Source organism: Pyrus communis, chromosome 13 (assembly GCF_041283825.1).
Source record: "Pyrus communis isolate YQ-2024b chromosome 13, ASM4128382v1, whole genome shotgun sequence".
Classification (NCBI taxonomy): Eukaryota; Viridiplantae; Streptophyta; class Magnoliopsida; order Rosales; family Rosaceae; genus Pyrus; species Pyrus communis.
In genome coordinates this window covers 2,051,134-2,067,896 of record NC_142577.1, presented here as the reverse complement: position 1 = coordinate 2,067,896, position 16,763 = coordinate 2,051,134, and the positions used below count along the sequence as shown (strand labels likewise).

At 36.7% G+C, this 16,763-nt stretch overlaps 2 protein-coding genes across 2 annotated transcripts; one reads left to right on the top strand and one right to left on the bottom strand.

Annotated features, from left to right (window-relative positions):
* Positions 1–4,957: 4,957 nt before the first annotated feature.
* Positions 4,958–5,590, bottom strand: LOC137735943 (uncharacterized). Its single transcript, XM_068475295.2, has one exon. The coding sequence runs from the start codon at positions 5,588–5,590 to the stop codon at positions 4,958–4,960; it is 633 nt and encodes a 210-aa protein (XP_068331396.2).
* Positions 5,591–6,840: 1,250 nt separating this feature from the next.
* Positions 6,841–10,056, top strand: LOC137738056 (cyclin-dependent kinase inhibitor 5). The gene is made up of 3 exons (XM_068477660.2): positions 6,841–7,584; positions 9,216–9,419; positions 9,557–10,056. The coding sequence occupies exons 1-3, from the start codon at positions 7,148–7,150 to the stop codon at positions 9,624–9,626; spliced, it is 711 nt and encodes a 236-aa protein (XP_068333761.2). The 5' UTR covers positions 6,841–7,147; the 3' UTR covers positions 9,627–10,056.
* Positions 10,057–16,763: the final 6,707 nt, after the last annotated feature.

Here is a 16,763-nt window from a genome sequence, read left to right as displayed (position 1 = left end):
CCGGCCTTCCCTTTCGTCAAAACTGGGTCGAAACAACCCAAACGTAGAGCCCAAGTCCTTAGGCCTAAACCCTTGGGCCCGGCTTTCAAGTCCAAACCATTTAAAGCCTAACCCTTTAAACCTTCGGACCACAAACCTAAAGTGAAATGGGCTTTGGGCCGTCCAACTCGAGCCTTAGGCCCTGTAAATCAAAGCCAAACCCCTTTCAAAGCCCAAGAAAAGCCCAAGTAACCCCAGGCCTTTGGACTGTCCAAGCTTGGGCCTTCGGCCCAAGTAACCCAAGCCTAGAAACCCTTTAGGCCAAAGCCCAAACCCAGTCCAACCCAGAACTCAGGTCGCACATGGGTGCGCCGGAGGCCGAGCCAGTGCCAGTGCGTGGAGCACACACGCCACTGTCCACGATGGCGTCGACAACTTTTCTGGCCAACTTTCCGGCGACCCACGGTGGCGCATGAGAGCGCGTGCGGTAGCACGTGGGGGTACCCGAGGTCCCCCTTTATATTTTTAAACGTCCTGAATTGGTTTATGACGTCCTTTTTCCAAAATTCAATTGTTATGATAAAGTTTTATTAATTGGTTTATGTGCTTAGCTGCGATTATTAGCGGCGATTCTGTCCTTCCTATTTCACATGGCTCATCGACGACAAAATATCTATGAGTGGACCCCTTCTAAAATGCATGTTTTAATAGTAGAAATGCATACATGAAAATCATGATTTAATGGTTACGTTTTATGAGTAAATTAGATTTAAACTTTATGATTATCATGCTTAACTGAGAATATTTTGGAATACCATACTTTATCGAATTTATGTTCTTGATAGTATATATGAAGGATGACTATATACTATTTATGAACATGTTTTTACACTCTTTGTAGTATATATGATGGATGACTATTTAGCTAAGACCAAACCCAACCTTGGGCTATTTGTCAAATTTCCCCATTTATTCCCCTCCACACACCCCCCCCCCCCAACCCCAAACCCAACCCAACCCAAGCCAAATGCTAAACCAAAGCTATATACCCCCTCCCCCCCCCCCCCCCAATAATTAGCCCAAAAATGCATGGACTCGCCCAAACCCAGCCCACTCTCGACCCGATCACACGTCCAACTCACCTCACACAAGTTGAGGCCTTCAGTGCCCAACAAGATTGGACCCATTGTCAGGGCCGCTGTCAGCCACCATCATGAGCCCAACGACTCTTTTTATCATCCGATAGCTAAGTTTTTTTTTTTAAATGTAATTTTAAAATACATTGAATCCAACGGCTGAGATCGAATATAATCAAATCTAACGGTAAAAAAAAGGATCTAACAGCCCAAATTTGAATCCAATGGATAAAATAATTAAAAAAACTTATTTAACTCAAAATTCACTCAAAAACTCTGTAAATACCTATGTATGTGTTCAAACATCCACACAAAACTCACTTTTCTCCTACAATTCTTCCAATTTTTCTTTCTAGCTTTTCTTTCCATTTCCAACTTGTTCAACATGGCAAGAGAGCATATTAGCGGTCGTAATTGGACCTGTGAGGAAGATGTTGCTTTATGCTTGACATGAGTTTCTATTAGTGAAGATGGTGCAGTTGGCACGAATCAAAATAAAAAGGTTTTGTGGGATAAAATCATTGAAAAGGTCCATGAAAACTGCAACGACGGCAGGAGGGAAGGTGGTGGTGTTTACAATCAGTGGAAGACTATCAACAAAGCATGCACTTTACGGAAGGAAAACTTGGAGAGAGTTGTGGTTGGCATGGCTAGTGGTAGGAGCGCCACAGAAATTGTGAGTTTTTTTGTTGATATTTTCTTTGTCATGTACATAATATTATTTTGCAACTAATTGTTTTATGCATTTTTTGCATAGGGTGACAAAGCAATGGAAATTTAAAAGACAAGTGTAACACCAAAAAATCAACCTTTTAAGTTGCAGCATGCTTGGGACGTCCTCAAAGATTGTCCGAGGTGGGCAACCGATGAGGACCAACAATGGGGAAGATTATTTCAACATGAAGCTGCACTGACAAATGATAGAGACGAAGGTGTTAATGAAGGTGTCGATGAAATGACCCTAACTTCTTCTTTTGCAAGGCCCCCGGGAAGAGATAAGCAAAAGGAAGTAAAGAGAAAAGGGAAGTCCCAAGATCCGATGAGTGCACACATTGCTAGCGGATTTGCAAGATTGAGCGAAACCCGTAGCGCTCGCCAGGAAGAAGTGATAGGATTAAAAGCACACCACAAAGTAGCACACAAATGTCCTATTGATTTTCCTTATTAACACTAAGATTTGTCAATTGTAGCATATGAAAATAAAGGTCTTTCCCGTAGAAGATTGTTTTATCTAACTACTTAAAATGTCACAAAAACTGGGCTGCTGTCCCTACTGGCCAGCCACCGAAAAATAATTATTAGACTAACTTACACTTATCTAAAGTCTACAAAATTTTATATGCAAACACTAGACACACAGAGCTACACTCACACACATTTTTGGGACTTTTGGAGCTGATTTGCTATTTAAATTAAATCGAACAAAAACAGATTTTAAGTAGTTCACAAATTAAGAAAAATGAGTTAGGGGAATTGCTATCCACCACCAAATAATCATGCAAACATGTTATGTTGGATTCAAATTCCTTTTATTTCTAGATGAAGATGCTCAAGTTGGCTCAATGTTAGAACTCAACCTATTACTCTTTCTTATGTAGTATGTTAAGAGAATGGCATTTTCAACTTAACTTATTCTCTAACATGCAATCTAGAATGACGTGTTCATAGATTTAACAAGTAGAAATCATTAAGAACGAAAAGAGTTTGAGTCATCACAAGGCATCGTAAGTATTAGCGTTGTCTCACTTATCCTAGAAATTGATTCACATGTTAATCACAATTAACAAGTACTACTTTATAACACATGTAGGTCCTCATTCGACAAGGGCATGCACACACATATTCATAGCATTAGAGTCCTAGATATACTCACTTAGTATGCATCCGTAGAAAACACATAAAGAATTCATCAATGAGACAAGTAATGAACCAATTTTCATCCATTCATAAAAGTAATTCAAACGAAATGTCATCACCAACTTGCAATCATATTCGGGGTTTCAAAACAGCCCCTAACTACAAAAAATTTAGTAACACAATCCTTAAGTTAAAACAAAAGATAGACATGAGTTTGAGAAAATAGAATCGAAAGAAATCGACTAAGGTTTTTTTTTTTCTTCCTTCCCCAACACTACTTTCAAACCAATTCTTACTGCATCATTTTCTTCTCCTTAACTCACCCACTAATAGCCATTTAGTGATGACAATAACTGAGAGGAAATGGTAAAACAATTGTAACTCCTTGGGTAGCCATTATGCCAAATACTCCCTCTTAATCCTCATCTTTAATTCCATTCCCTTTTATATTTGAATAAGTGTTAGGTTGTTTGTTCTTGACTGCATCAGTTTTGGCTACTAGATTTATTGGGTTTATTGCTTTTATTGCTTTCTTGTCAGTTACAAACTGCTCAACCTCTTGGGAACCTTTCAATGTTAAAACGGCCATAACTTCTTCTAGAAAATGATATTAGCAATCCGTGAAATGCTACAGAAAATAGACATATGTACCTTTCCAAGCATATAAGGCTCATTCTCTAATTCATTCTGATCTGTTCGCAACTTGATTCCAAAGTCAGCTGACCTGCACAGGCAGTTTTGACGAATTTGTTACTTAAAATCCCACTTGTGCTATTTTTCTTTTCTTTGCTTGACAAATCCTACAAAACACAAAAACAAAGTAAATAGCTCAAAAATATAAGGAACTAACTAAGAAAAGACAAGTGAATTTGATGTAAAATATATATAAATATGAGCTTATCAAGAAGCGGCCTGAATGTGTTTGCAAATGAAGGAAGAAGGGGATAGGGAGCAAGATATGTTTGAAATTAACTTCATGATGGATGACCTCAACAAATACACTCCAAAGAGGAAGAAGTTCTTACGTGGTAAGCAAAAGGAAATTTTACGTAAGTATGCCACAAGGAGTATATTTCAAGATGATGAATCATCTCAACCCTATATCCCAAGTCCACCACCAAGTCAAGATGGTAGATATCATTATTAAGTTTATGTAGTTTATGAATAATCGATTGTATGAAGTTTATGTGGTTTATGAATTGTTGTTTGTATTAAGTTTATTTATTTTATTAATTGTCGTGTGTATTAAATTTATGTCTTATTAATTATTGTTTCTATTAATCTAGTTGTCTTCAATAATTATTGTACTTATTATTGCACACTTTGATGTGTAATAGATGCCTTCAATAATTCAAACGGCATTTAATATTTATACAACGTACTAGACAAAAGACTTTGCACAAGAAGACACTTCAATTTATTACTAGAAAATACCAAAATAGTGCACTTAAAATTATTACATAAAATAACAACATAGCACACTTAAGTTTAACACAACAACACATTAATACACCAACATCATCAACGTTCACCTTCTCAGTGCCATACATGTTCAACCAAATCCTTCCTTACGGAGTGTGTCATAACCTTGAGGAGTTTGAATTCTATTTAAACGTCTCATATACTCACTCAATGTGACCCTATCCAGTCGGGTCTCATATGTGGTTGCAGCAAAATATTCAACGTCTCTTGCCATAGCTATAGCATGTGTTGGTTGGTCATCATCCACATCTTCGTCTGAATCTTTTTCAATTTCGATGTACTCATCTTCCACAATTATGTTGTGCAAAATTATGCATGTCATCATGATTGAATAGAGGTCTTCGGTATGCCAAAGTCGTGCAGGCCCTCTAACAATTGCCCATCGAGCTTGTAGGATCCTGAATGCTCTCTCCACATCCTTCCTGTAAGACTCTTGCCTCTGCGAAAATAATTTCTTCTTTGCACTATTAGGATGAGAAAAACTTTTGACAAAAGTAGACCAACTAGTAAGATGCCACAGCCTCAAGCACAATGGTTGGCTTGTTATGATGGTCCTTGAATTGGCCAGCCCAAGCAGTAGGACAATTCTTCCACTCCCAATGCATACAATCAAGACTTTCTATCATGCTAGGGAAGCCTCTTTTGTCTGCCTTGCGTAAAAGCCTTTTCAAGTCTTCACGATTTGGCTTGCGGAGGTATGTGGTTCCATATATGGCTTCAATTGCCTTACAGAAGCATTTCAGGTTCTCAATAGCAATAGTTTCTACAAGTCGACAATACTCGTCAGTTGAGTCTAGAGAGCACCCATTAGCTAGCATCCGAAATGCAGATGTGAGCTTCTGATAAGGACTTTGTCGGCCTACGACATCTATCATCCTTGCAAAGTAGTGGTCATGATTGACAACTGTATTCAAGATGCTTTCAAAAAGCTCTCTCCTCATCTGAAACCGCCTTAAAAAATCATGAGCAGGAAATCTCGAACACTCGATGAAATAATCTTTCATCATTCGGTCATGACACTTTTCTCTATCGCGTTGCACAAATGAACACCCTGTGACAGAACCACAATAGCTAGATTCTGCATGGTGCTCATATTGCATAAGCGAGTTTGCAAATTCAGCCTCTGCGTTGATCATTTTTGCATCCTCAATGTCAAGGCTTGCTTAGTATTGTGCCATCTACATTGCCCTGCTACGCCTTCTTCTATCACCCATTGATGAGATATTGAGGATTTATAGGAAATAAAAACACTTTGAAAGTTGGAAGATTGGTGAATATAGAGGATGATTGAAGATTGAAAGATTGTGTGATCAACTGATATTCAACCTGTGTTTATATAGAGGATGGTTGAAGGTTTCAGTTTCATGTGTTTTGTATGTATTTTGTATGTGTTTCTTGTGTGTCATGTGTTTCACATGTGTTCTGTGTGTGCTTCATCTCTATCATGTGTTTTTATATGTATTTTGTATGTGTTTCGTGTGTGTCATGTGTTTCACATGTGTTTTGTGTGTGCTTCATCTCTATCATGTGTTTTGTATGTCCTTCACATGTGTATGTGCTTTACATGTGTTCTATGTATCTTATGTATTTTGTGTTTGTACATCTCTATTATGATTTTCATATTCTTTCATAGTGTTTCATGAGTTTTATGTATCAATTTAGTGATTTTTCAATATTTATCGGAATTTAAATATTTTTAGATTAAAATGTTCATAAAATTAATTTACGATAGTCTATATAATTTTTTTTTTAAAGTAAATTTAAGAAAAAAATTAGTCTAAGTTCATTCTTTAATAATTTGGAGCTAAAATTTTAGGCCAGAAGGGTTGGAGCAGAAAAGCTGTTTCTGCGCTAAAAGCTAAATTTTTCGGGCTAAAAAATTTGGCTTTTAGCCCAAAGGTTAGAGATAGTTTAAGTTGTCTAATTATAAACATACATATTTTTCATGTATAGTACTATACCTATTTCGTATTTCATTTAGTTGCGAGGAAAGTTTTTGATATTTGTGTCATCTACTCCATAAGCAACTCTTTAGATGGTACCTTGCTATTGGGATAGATGATCTATGTTCACGAAATTCATAAGACCCGTTTGATAATCTACTTAGAAACTCGAAGTTAAAAGTTATATACTGTTTCAAGTAGAGAATTTTTTTTTTTGGGCAAATTTCAATCCAAAAACTTGTTTGATAGGAAATTAAAAGTACATTATCAAAGTTAAATAAAAAGTTTTACTTTCAAAAAACAAACTTACTAAGCACCTTAACATAAAAAATATATTTGTGAATAGTAATTGTTTTTCCTCTTTCTTTTCTCAAATGAACGAAGTGTGCAAAGATAATTACTGTTTAAAATAAATAGTAAAACAATTTCGTTGTCCTTGCCCTCTCCTCTCTTAGAAAAAAACTGAAAACGTAGAGAAGAAGAGAAGTAGAGTGGGTCTGAATTGTGCAACTCCAACCCTGCCCTTTCTTTCCCTTTCTTCCTTCAACTCTCTCTCTCTCTCGCCACTTGCTACAAATCTACAATTACCCTCCAACTCACCCTTCCCTGCCTTCCTTTCCAATTTTCACAATTTTCACAGTTTTCCACTCTCCCTCTCTGTCTCCTCTCTCCTCTCTCCTCTGTCTCTATCTCACTCCTTCAATGAGTTGAACAAACAAATTAACCAGAGAAGAAAAAGAATAGCAGGAAATGGGCAAGTACATGAGGAAGTCCAAGGCCACAGGGAAAGTAGCAGTCATGGAAGTCTCACACTCACAGGCCTCTCTTGGGGTTCGCACCCGAGCCAAAACCCTAGCTCTCCAGAGGTCCTCCGCTCCACCTGTCACCTCCGGCTCCTATCTCCAGCTCCGTAACCGCCGACTCGAGAAGCCCCCGATTCTTATGACCAAGCGGCTCGAACCCAGGAGGCCGAAACCCAAGACTGGTCCTAATTCTAGTTCAAGTTCGAGGCTTGGGGTCGAGTGTCGGTGCCAAAAGCCGGAGGAGGCTGAAGAAACGGCGGCGAAAGAGGAAGACGATCGACGACAGAATGAGCAGAGTAACACCAATAACGACGAAAATGGTGATTTGGGCGTCGAAGAAGCTTCGTTTGGAGAGAATGTGCTCGAGTTTGAAGGTAGAGAGAGGTGGGTTTTCTTTATTTATGTTCAAAATTTGTGTGAAATCTCATTGTTCTGGGTTTTTTTGGGTTTTTTTTTTTTTTGTTTTTTCAAGAATAAAAAGAGTTAGACATCTGTTTGGTTTCTGAGAAATTGAAGTAAAATTGAATGGAGATTTTGGGGCTTGAGTGTTTTGGTTAGGGAAAAGTGGAGAATTTTGTTCAATTGAAAATTTGTGCAACCAATTGCTGTTCTTTGTTTTGTTTTGTTTTGAAAATTTAGGGTGTTCTTCAATGCCTATTACTTAGGGTTGAGAAAGAGAAAATAAAGGAAATAACAGAGAGTGAGAATGTTGTTAGTTGGGGAAATGATAATTATTGTATTGAAGATTAATTGCAAGTTTTTCTATATTCTATACTTACACCCACAACATTTCTTGCTTACTATTATTTCTGGATTTCCATTTTCTTTTTGTGTTGGGGGAGGGGAGGGGAGGGGAGGGGAGGAAGCATCAGGTCATTGCTAAGAAAACCAAAACTAATTTTTTAGAAATTTGAGATTTATATTTGAAATACTCTGTTATATTTTCTCTGAAAAGTGCAACTCTAAAATTTTCTTTGAAAGAAAAGCTAGGAAATTTGTCAGCCAATTCAAAGCTTTTTTACGTTCTCTCTCTGTTTTTCTTTATGAAACCGTCCTTTTCCACTGAAAATCTTTTGGTTGTAAAAGATTTCGACTGCAAAAGGGAAATGAAAGTTGGCATGGAAGGATAAAGTTTATGATTTCTTTTCTTGATTTCCCTACGTGGGTAAACAATATATTTTTTATTCCAGCAGAGTTTTATATGTCACTCCTCCCTAATTCGTTATACACGATTCATTACTCTGCCATTATTCTGCAACAATTAACCGACTATCATCATCTCTCTGTTCTTCGGGTGTTAAAATTCTAATGGCTGATACAATTGACATTGTTTTGATTCTCTACTTGGAACATAGGACCTAATCATTTACTTCCTATAATAGCATCTTTTTCAAAGTGTCTATTTTTCAGTCAAGTGATAATTTTTCAAAGTGTCTGCTAGTGCATTGAACAGGCATTAGTCTGATACAGATGTATTGTTTGTTTACTAATCTCCCAAAGGGAAACAGCGAAAAAGGGTTCAAGGGTATGTGTAAGGATTGATTTATTGATGAGGGAGAGGGGGGCAGAGTCAGAGTCTTCGCTAAATAATTTAGCAATTGAAGCATTTCAAGTGAGAAAGTTCTCGCTGGATATACAAACTGCATCATGCAGTTTAGTGTGTTAAATAATTACTGTTTGTGATTGAGTCAGAAAATTAAAGAAAGGAAATTGTTACTTCACTGTCAAGTGTTTTGTTTGTTAATGATGTTTGCATGAATCTTACCTGTAGTCAACAACATTCGAGATGCAAAACTTTGTGCATTGGGACAGCAAACACAAGAAAAGATAATAATGTTGCTTGTTATTTTCGTTAATGGTATTATTTGCGTAGTCCTTGCCCATAATTTAACAACATTCGAGTTGCAAAACTTGTATTTGTTTCATAAACAAATTACCGTATCATCATCTGAGCTTAGCGTGGGTTACATTTTCCAGCCTGTTATATCTAAAGGGATTGATCTTTTTTATGACAGAACCACAAGGGAGTCCACGCCGTGTAGCTTGATACGGGATCCAGACACTATCAGAACCCCTGGTTCTACTACCAGGCCCACTAATTCAGCTGAAGCTAATCGGAGAATACAGAACTCGTCGCAGAGGCACATACCCACAGCACATGATATGAATGAGTTATTTAATGGTGCTGAAGAAGAGCAGCAAAAAAAATTTATTGAGAAGTATGTTTTTCATTACTCTGTTACTACTTTCAAGTTTAGGCTTAAGACTTTTTATCACTTGTCGTATATGCTAAATACAAACCTGATTTATATCCCCCCAGATGATATCATATTTTCCATTGTGGGTTTATTTGCAGATACAACTTTGATCCTGTGAATGATAAACCGATCCCCGGACGTTATGAATGGGAGAAGGTGGATCCTTAGAAGACAGTAGCATAAATCGGTCAGGACTTGGTTTCCTGCAGATTCTTGGTTGATCTGGGGCTAACTAGCAGGGTTTGGTTTTTTAGTAGTTGCGGTGATGGTTGCTATTTCTATTTTCCATCACCCTTGTTTTACTTGTAAAGAAGTAGGAGTGGTAAAGACGTGTAGACTAATGATCTGTAACGTAACAGGTTCTGTGAGTAGACAACAATACAAATCAAAGAGTCACCTTGTCTAACAGATGATGATTCATGTGAGGGGGAGAGAGAGAAAGAGAGAGGGTTTGAGATGTAGGGTTAGGGTTAGGGTTTAGGATTAGGGTTATGTCTAGGTGAGTCAGTCTATGTGGTACAGAGAGTTGTATGTCTATACTTGTAGTGATGCAAACTTGAGGAAACTGTTGGAATAAAAATGATTCAATTACCTTCCATCTGCTATTCTATTTATCTTGTGCAGCATTCAGTTGTGTCCTTTATGATGGTGTCCTTTCACTGTGTTCTGGAGCTCTGCATTATTTAGAACCAAAATTGTTTCATATTTTTTACTTGTTTAATTTATAATCATTCTCTTTTCTTTTTTTCTTTTTTCATCTGATTGTGCTAGTGAGAAATGATAAGGTTTTGAGGGTATTGGTAGGGTAGGTTTCTTGCTTTATGTTCATGGTGGTCATATTTATATCGTAGTGGTATTCAGGCTAAAATAAAAAGCAATTATGATTATTTTTTATTTAAATATTTTTAAAATGTTTTTGGGTCCTCCTTATATAATCAACACAGGGGAAGTCGGGTAGAAAAAAGTTTATGATGATTAGCACAAGCACTTATTCTCTTTAACTGTTTTTTTTTTTTTTTTTTTTTTTTTTTTTTTTTTTTTTTTTTTTTTTCTCTGAAAACAGTCCCAAGTCATTGCTCTGTTAGCCAAGTGAAGCCAATTATAAAAAATAAAAAAAATTGCGGAAAAAACCGTATTAGATCTCACTTAAACTTGTTCATTCACTTGAGATGCAAAAAGTTTTTAAGGGAGTTTAAAGTAGGGGTGGTTCGGTATGGGATACCATACCGAAACTAGTATCCCGAATCCCAAACCGAAATTTTTCGGGACGGGAATTTGAAGACCAATCCCAAACCAAATTTTCGAGAATCCCAAATTTCGGGAATCCCGAAATATTTTCGGGATTTTGGGACAAATCGGGAAACCCAAATTGAAATATGAAATTTTGAATTGTTCTTCAAATATATAATTCAAGAACACATTCATGAACTAGGAATTTCATTTCATTCACACTACCATTTAATTGAACACTGGCATGCTTACTCTTTTATCATAGTCAAAATTCAAATTAATTAAACTCTTTTTGCAATCTGTTGAGAGACAAAAGAATCAAACCTTCTGAAATCATCAGCCATGGCAGCAGCAATAATAAAATCCACTTGAATATCAAACAGAACATGAAAAATATGCAAGGTGTAGGGCATTCTAGGTTGCTGAGCATGAATTAGAAACTACTAGCATCAATTATAAAAGAATAATATATATGTATAAATATATATATAATAATTAATATTATATATTTTCGGTTTGGTATGGGATTCCCGAAATATCAAGAAGCCAATCCCGAATCCCATACCGAAATTTTGGGATTGGTTCGGGATCGCATCCCGAAAATTTCGGAAATTTCGGTTTAGGAAATTTTTGATTTGGGATCGGGATTTTTTCGGTTCGGTTCGGGATTTTCGGGAATTTTTTCCACCCCTAGTTTAAAGTCTTGGTGTTTAATCAGTATTTCAAAAGGCAGCTGGCCCTCTACTACAGTGGTGAAGAAGAGTATTGTCCTTACATCACGGCATGCTTTGAATCGACTTCCTAATCTAACATCTTATTTAACAAATCTATTTTTTGACAAAAATAAAATAAAATAAAAATTTCAGTATTTCAAAGGAGTAAGTGTAGATGTATTCAATCAGAATTTTAAATGAGTCTATAGAAGTCCATAGAAATTCGATTATATTCAACCAAGATTTTAGTGGTCTCTAAAAGTTAGGTGCATTGATAAAGTAATTGATTTGAGAAGATTATGAAACGTTATTGGACTCATGTAGTCAGGAGGATTTTGAGGGATTTATAGTTTATTTTTAGATTATAACAAATTCAACCTCTTCCTTGAGTTTGATAAAACTTTTTTCTACCCTCCGTCTTTTCATATAATACACCACTCTATCATCACTATATTGTCATGGCTATCTCCACCACCACCATTGTAACTACAGCCACTGCCACAACACCACCTCGACTACCACCACCACCACCTTATCATGAAACTACCACGATAACCTTCTACGACCACCTTGCTGCTAAAACTTTTTTCTACCCTCCGCCTTTTCATATAATACACCACTCTATCATCACTATATTGTCATGGCTATCTCCACCACCACCATTGTAACTACAGCCACTGCCACAACACCACCTCGACTACCACCACCACCACCTTATCATGAAACTACCACGATAACCTTCTACGACCACCTTGCTGCTAAAACCATCACTGTGGTAGCAAAAATCCGTCGTCTTCAGTCTTAACAAATTTGTACGTACAAAACAATCAAAGGTGTTGATTATTTTGTAAGTACAAATTCGTAACCAAAACCTCACATGCCCACGAAATGACCAAACCCTATTGTCATGACCACCACCATAACCATCGCCTTACCATGGCCATAATTTAAAACTACAAAAATGCTATTAATAAATGAACCACTAAAAAGTTCATGAGAATCCATTCAATTCACAATAAAATTCTCACAAATTCTGTTAAAGTCCATGTAGAATTTAATCAAAGTCGACATGAACTCGATGAAAGTCAGATTTCAGTCCATCGACCCCATTGTGCATGCAACAGCAATAATAGCATAAAGCGGTAGAATGAAGAAACAAAACACAAATTTCCATGGCAAGTGTGCCCGAAATTTCAAATTATTGTCATACCTTTTCCTTAGAAGATGTTCATAAACTTGGAGATTGCAATTTACATTATAAAGCAGGAGCCGCAACTTTATAATATATACCAAGACTATATTTTTTTGGACCATATTTTGTATGGCACCGTTATCCAGTTCACACACATTTTTATTTTTCACACATTTTCTTAATTTTCAATTGTCAGATCAAATGAATTAAAGATAATTAAAAAACATAAATTAACAAGGAGTGTGTGGATAGCACCACCCAACGTAAACCACATGATGTGATAGTTGATAGTTAGATTTCATTTTGAATTATTTAAATAAGAAATTCAATTATCAACCGTCACAATGAGAGATGAAATAAGCATACGGTGAAGTGTTACCATGAGAGATGTTGCAGTGTATTATGTATCATAATACAAAAATGAATGAACACTGAAAAATATCTCATTTTTTCACTTATATTATGACACATAATAAACGGCTAATAAATAGGGGTAAAAATTGCAATGGTGGTTATAGTGGAAGTTGGTGTCGCTTAAATGGTATTGGAAGAAACTGAGGAATCTTCAAATTCCAATGAACGTTTTCTAGTTTTTAGGTCATTGAGAGTAATTAATTACTGCGAAATAGTCAAGTGTGCATTCATTGCTTTGCTTACCAATCGGTGGGTTGCTTGAATCACACGCAACGCATTTGAAATAATGGGGAAAACTTTTTCAAAGTAAAAATCATGGTTTGTCATTAATTGATGACAATTGAACTTTGGTCCGAAAATTTCTAGATGATAATCTAACTGATAAATATTCAAATATTACTCATTTGAGCAAAATTTATGCAACATTGTTTCTGTTACATAATAGTAACGAATCTCTGCATGAAATTTGCGTAAGATGGATATATAACCAATAACGGCCTATTCCGTTGAAAGATTCCTTGAAAAACCTTATTTGAGGGATTCTTTTTATGGCCCAATTCACACACCGTATTTTGATGTTCCAACCGTCCATCTTTTAGCAAGATCATCTCTACAGAAAGTCCAAACTCTTTGACCGTTGGATTAAACGATAGTCATATTAATGTTTACAGTTGGATGTGTTCATGATTTTGAATGCCTAGTTATTTGCAAGGATATTTTTCCCAAAATATAGACAATTTGGAGCGTTTGGAAAAAATTACGCAATAAGCACCACAAGGTACCCCTCAAATAAGAATATACTAGAAAAAATGCCCGCGCGTTGCCGCGGGTGTTCAAAATATTTTGAAAATATATCCATAGAGATAATAGAGGTGTCCTATGCTGCGAGTTTCAAACTGTACAGAACATGTAAATTTGTAAATATATATAGGATAGGTGATACTATTTATATATATGTGGAATGCAAGAAGGAAATTATAGTTCTTTTGTTCTGAATGAAGATCACAAATCTAAAATACAATTTCAAGAACCATTTCCAGCAGTTGAGCATTAAGAAGAGCACTAATTCTAAAATACAAATTCAATTTTCCTCCATGTTAAAGAGTATGCAATTGCACTTGTATATTTCCCATAAGATCATAATTTTGTTACGTGAATTGTTATTGGCATTCCAAAAATCTCATTTTGCACTCCAAACTTACTATAATTAGAAAGAAAAATACACTTGTAAGGAGTGTAGAATGAAATTTTTAGAGTGCTAATAACAATTCCCTTCTGTTACCACAATATATTTCTATTTTGGTAGGATTGATATTTTGATCTGAATTCTATTTTGTACTAATAACAATATATAGGGAAAGAGGCGAGTTTAATTCATTTGATCTCACAAAGCCGCGATATTATTGCAACACATTCCAATTGGAATTTAAAAAGAAACAAACCTTCTCTTCCTCTGAACTATCATCAAAGGAGCTTGAAACATCCTTTCTACTTTTTTTCACAACTTCCTGAACATGCCCAGAAAGATTTATGATTCAAACTAATTACTAAAATCCCAAATTAAAATGGTTCATCCTATAGTGTAATTCCTTCAGATGATACAAATATTTAAGCATGAGCACACACCTCATCTTCAGATTCAGAGCTCTCTTCAGATCCAGAGCTGCCATTGGTCTGCCTTCTTAACAGCCACTGATGGGCCGATGGGCCTCTCTTACCAGCTGAGCAGGCTTTTGGGCAGTAACCTTTGCAGGGATTTCCTATGTTTACAAAGGCTGAGAATCACTATCAACCAAAAGGTACATTTCCCAATCTAACAAAGAATAAAATACACAACATAATGTATCCCAAATATACAGATATGAGTGACACAATCTTCAGGTGCACGTCCCATACAATAACCCCTATGGCAAAAAAATTTATGGCACCAAGTTTTGAAAACCAAAAACTCACATCATCATCTTCCGAATCATCGCTACTCTCATCTAAGCTCTCGGCTGAGACTTCTTTTTCCTTTATGACAGCAGCTGGGTCATTCTTAGCAGCTACCTTAGATCCAGGACCCTTAAACCAAACAGTAACACAACTTAGAAATAGCCACTCTATCTTCAAAATCACAAATCAAACACAAAAAATTAGTGATAATATATGTGTAGCAGTAATATTATTAGGAAAAAAAATTACTCATTTCCTCCTCATCTGAAGAATTATCACTGCTAGATGACGTAGCGTTCTTAGCTTCAGCAGTCCCATTTTTATCTGCTAAATTGGGCCTATCAAAATAGATAAAATGATTGTGTCATCAATTTTCCTCCAAATAGATGAATAACAAAAGTACATATTTCTATGTGGTCATTATTGTTAAAAAAACATTGCTACAAACAAAACCCCAAAGTCACAAAACCAAAGTTTGAACAGAAAACATATGACCACGGTGAGCACCGCATATAATATTTGTCTGCACATAGTAAACAACACAGGAAATATTTAATCAGAAAACACATTACAAACAGCGAGCACCACAAACCTTTCAGCAAGCACCACAGCATAAGACTTTCATTGCATTGATCAACAATCTTAAATCCAATGTGAGAAAGAACTGAAACTACATGTATCACTAATTTAGAGGCTGGTGCTGAAAAAACGGTGAGTACCACATTATCCTATTTTCATTGCATTTATAAACATACTGGATACTGCAGGTACATCAAGCTGACCACTAATTTCAAATGACAAACCACCACTTCTCTCTCCCTCTCTCTCCTCACTTGTCAAAACTAAAACGTGGGATCACATTTTCTCAACTACCAAACAAAATCTTACAAATCCAAAAACTAAAAAAAAAAATCAGAAACAAACTAAAACATGGGACTATTTATTTCAATCTTTTCAAACGATCTACAGAAATGCATATACAATTGGGAAGAAGTGAAAGCGGGGAGACCGGGAGAGCATACCCAAACCAACAGTAGCGTTCCAACTCCTGCCAAATCTCAGATTTGTCAACGGAGGAAAGCCAAACTCAAAATCCGCTTTTAGCCGGCAAAGCCTCGACAAACCGTCACATCATAGTGCAAAACCAAACTGTTAGGGTTTCGTTTGAATCAACACAAATCCGAAATAAAAACTCACATATAGCTGTTACAAAGTCTACCTAAGTTTAATATAATTTCTTTGAAGGTGATCTGAAGGCAGGCCATGCCCATACTGGACCGAAAAATCGCCGGAAAGCCGATCAGAACTCCGGAATCACAGACGGAAAAAGAGGGAAATACTCTGAACTTGCGTCAGCCATCGCAAGATTAGAAAGCCAAAAAAAAAAACCCTGCAAGCAAATTTTTTGAGCTTCCACCAAACGATGAGACATCTAGGTTTACAGGATGCAAATCTTCTCCGAAAATAGAGAACCAAAATCCCCAAAAAAAAGGAAAACCACGATCTCTGTGGCGAATATTTTGCAACGTGAAGAACAAAGGTTTTGCGAGGAAGTGAAGGCCAGACCAAGCCGGAGAGAAGCAGAGATTGGCGACAGACAAAAGGTAAGCCTAAGAGCATTCCCACCATTGGGTTTGGCTCGAGGGACAGGCTCCAAAACAAGGGCCCGAGGGCCGGTGGGAGGGTTCTAGCGTGGGCTAGCCCGATGGAAGGGGGAGGTCCGAGCTCCGGGTCCGTGGGGGATTGCCAGTCCGAGAGCCCGAGGTGGGCGTGACGTCAGGCTGACGCGAGGGTGGCGTCAGCGCAATATTTAATTTTTTT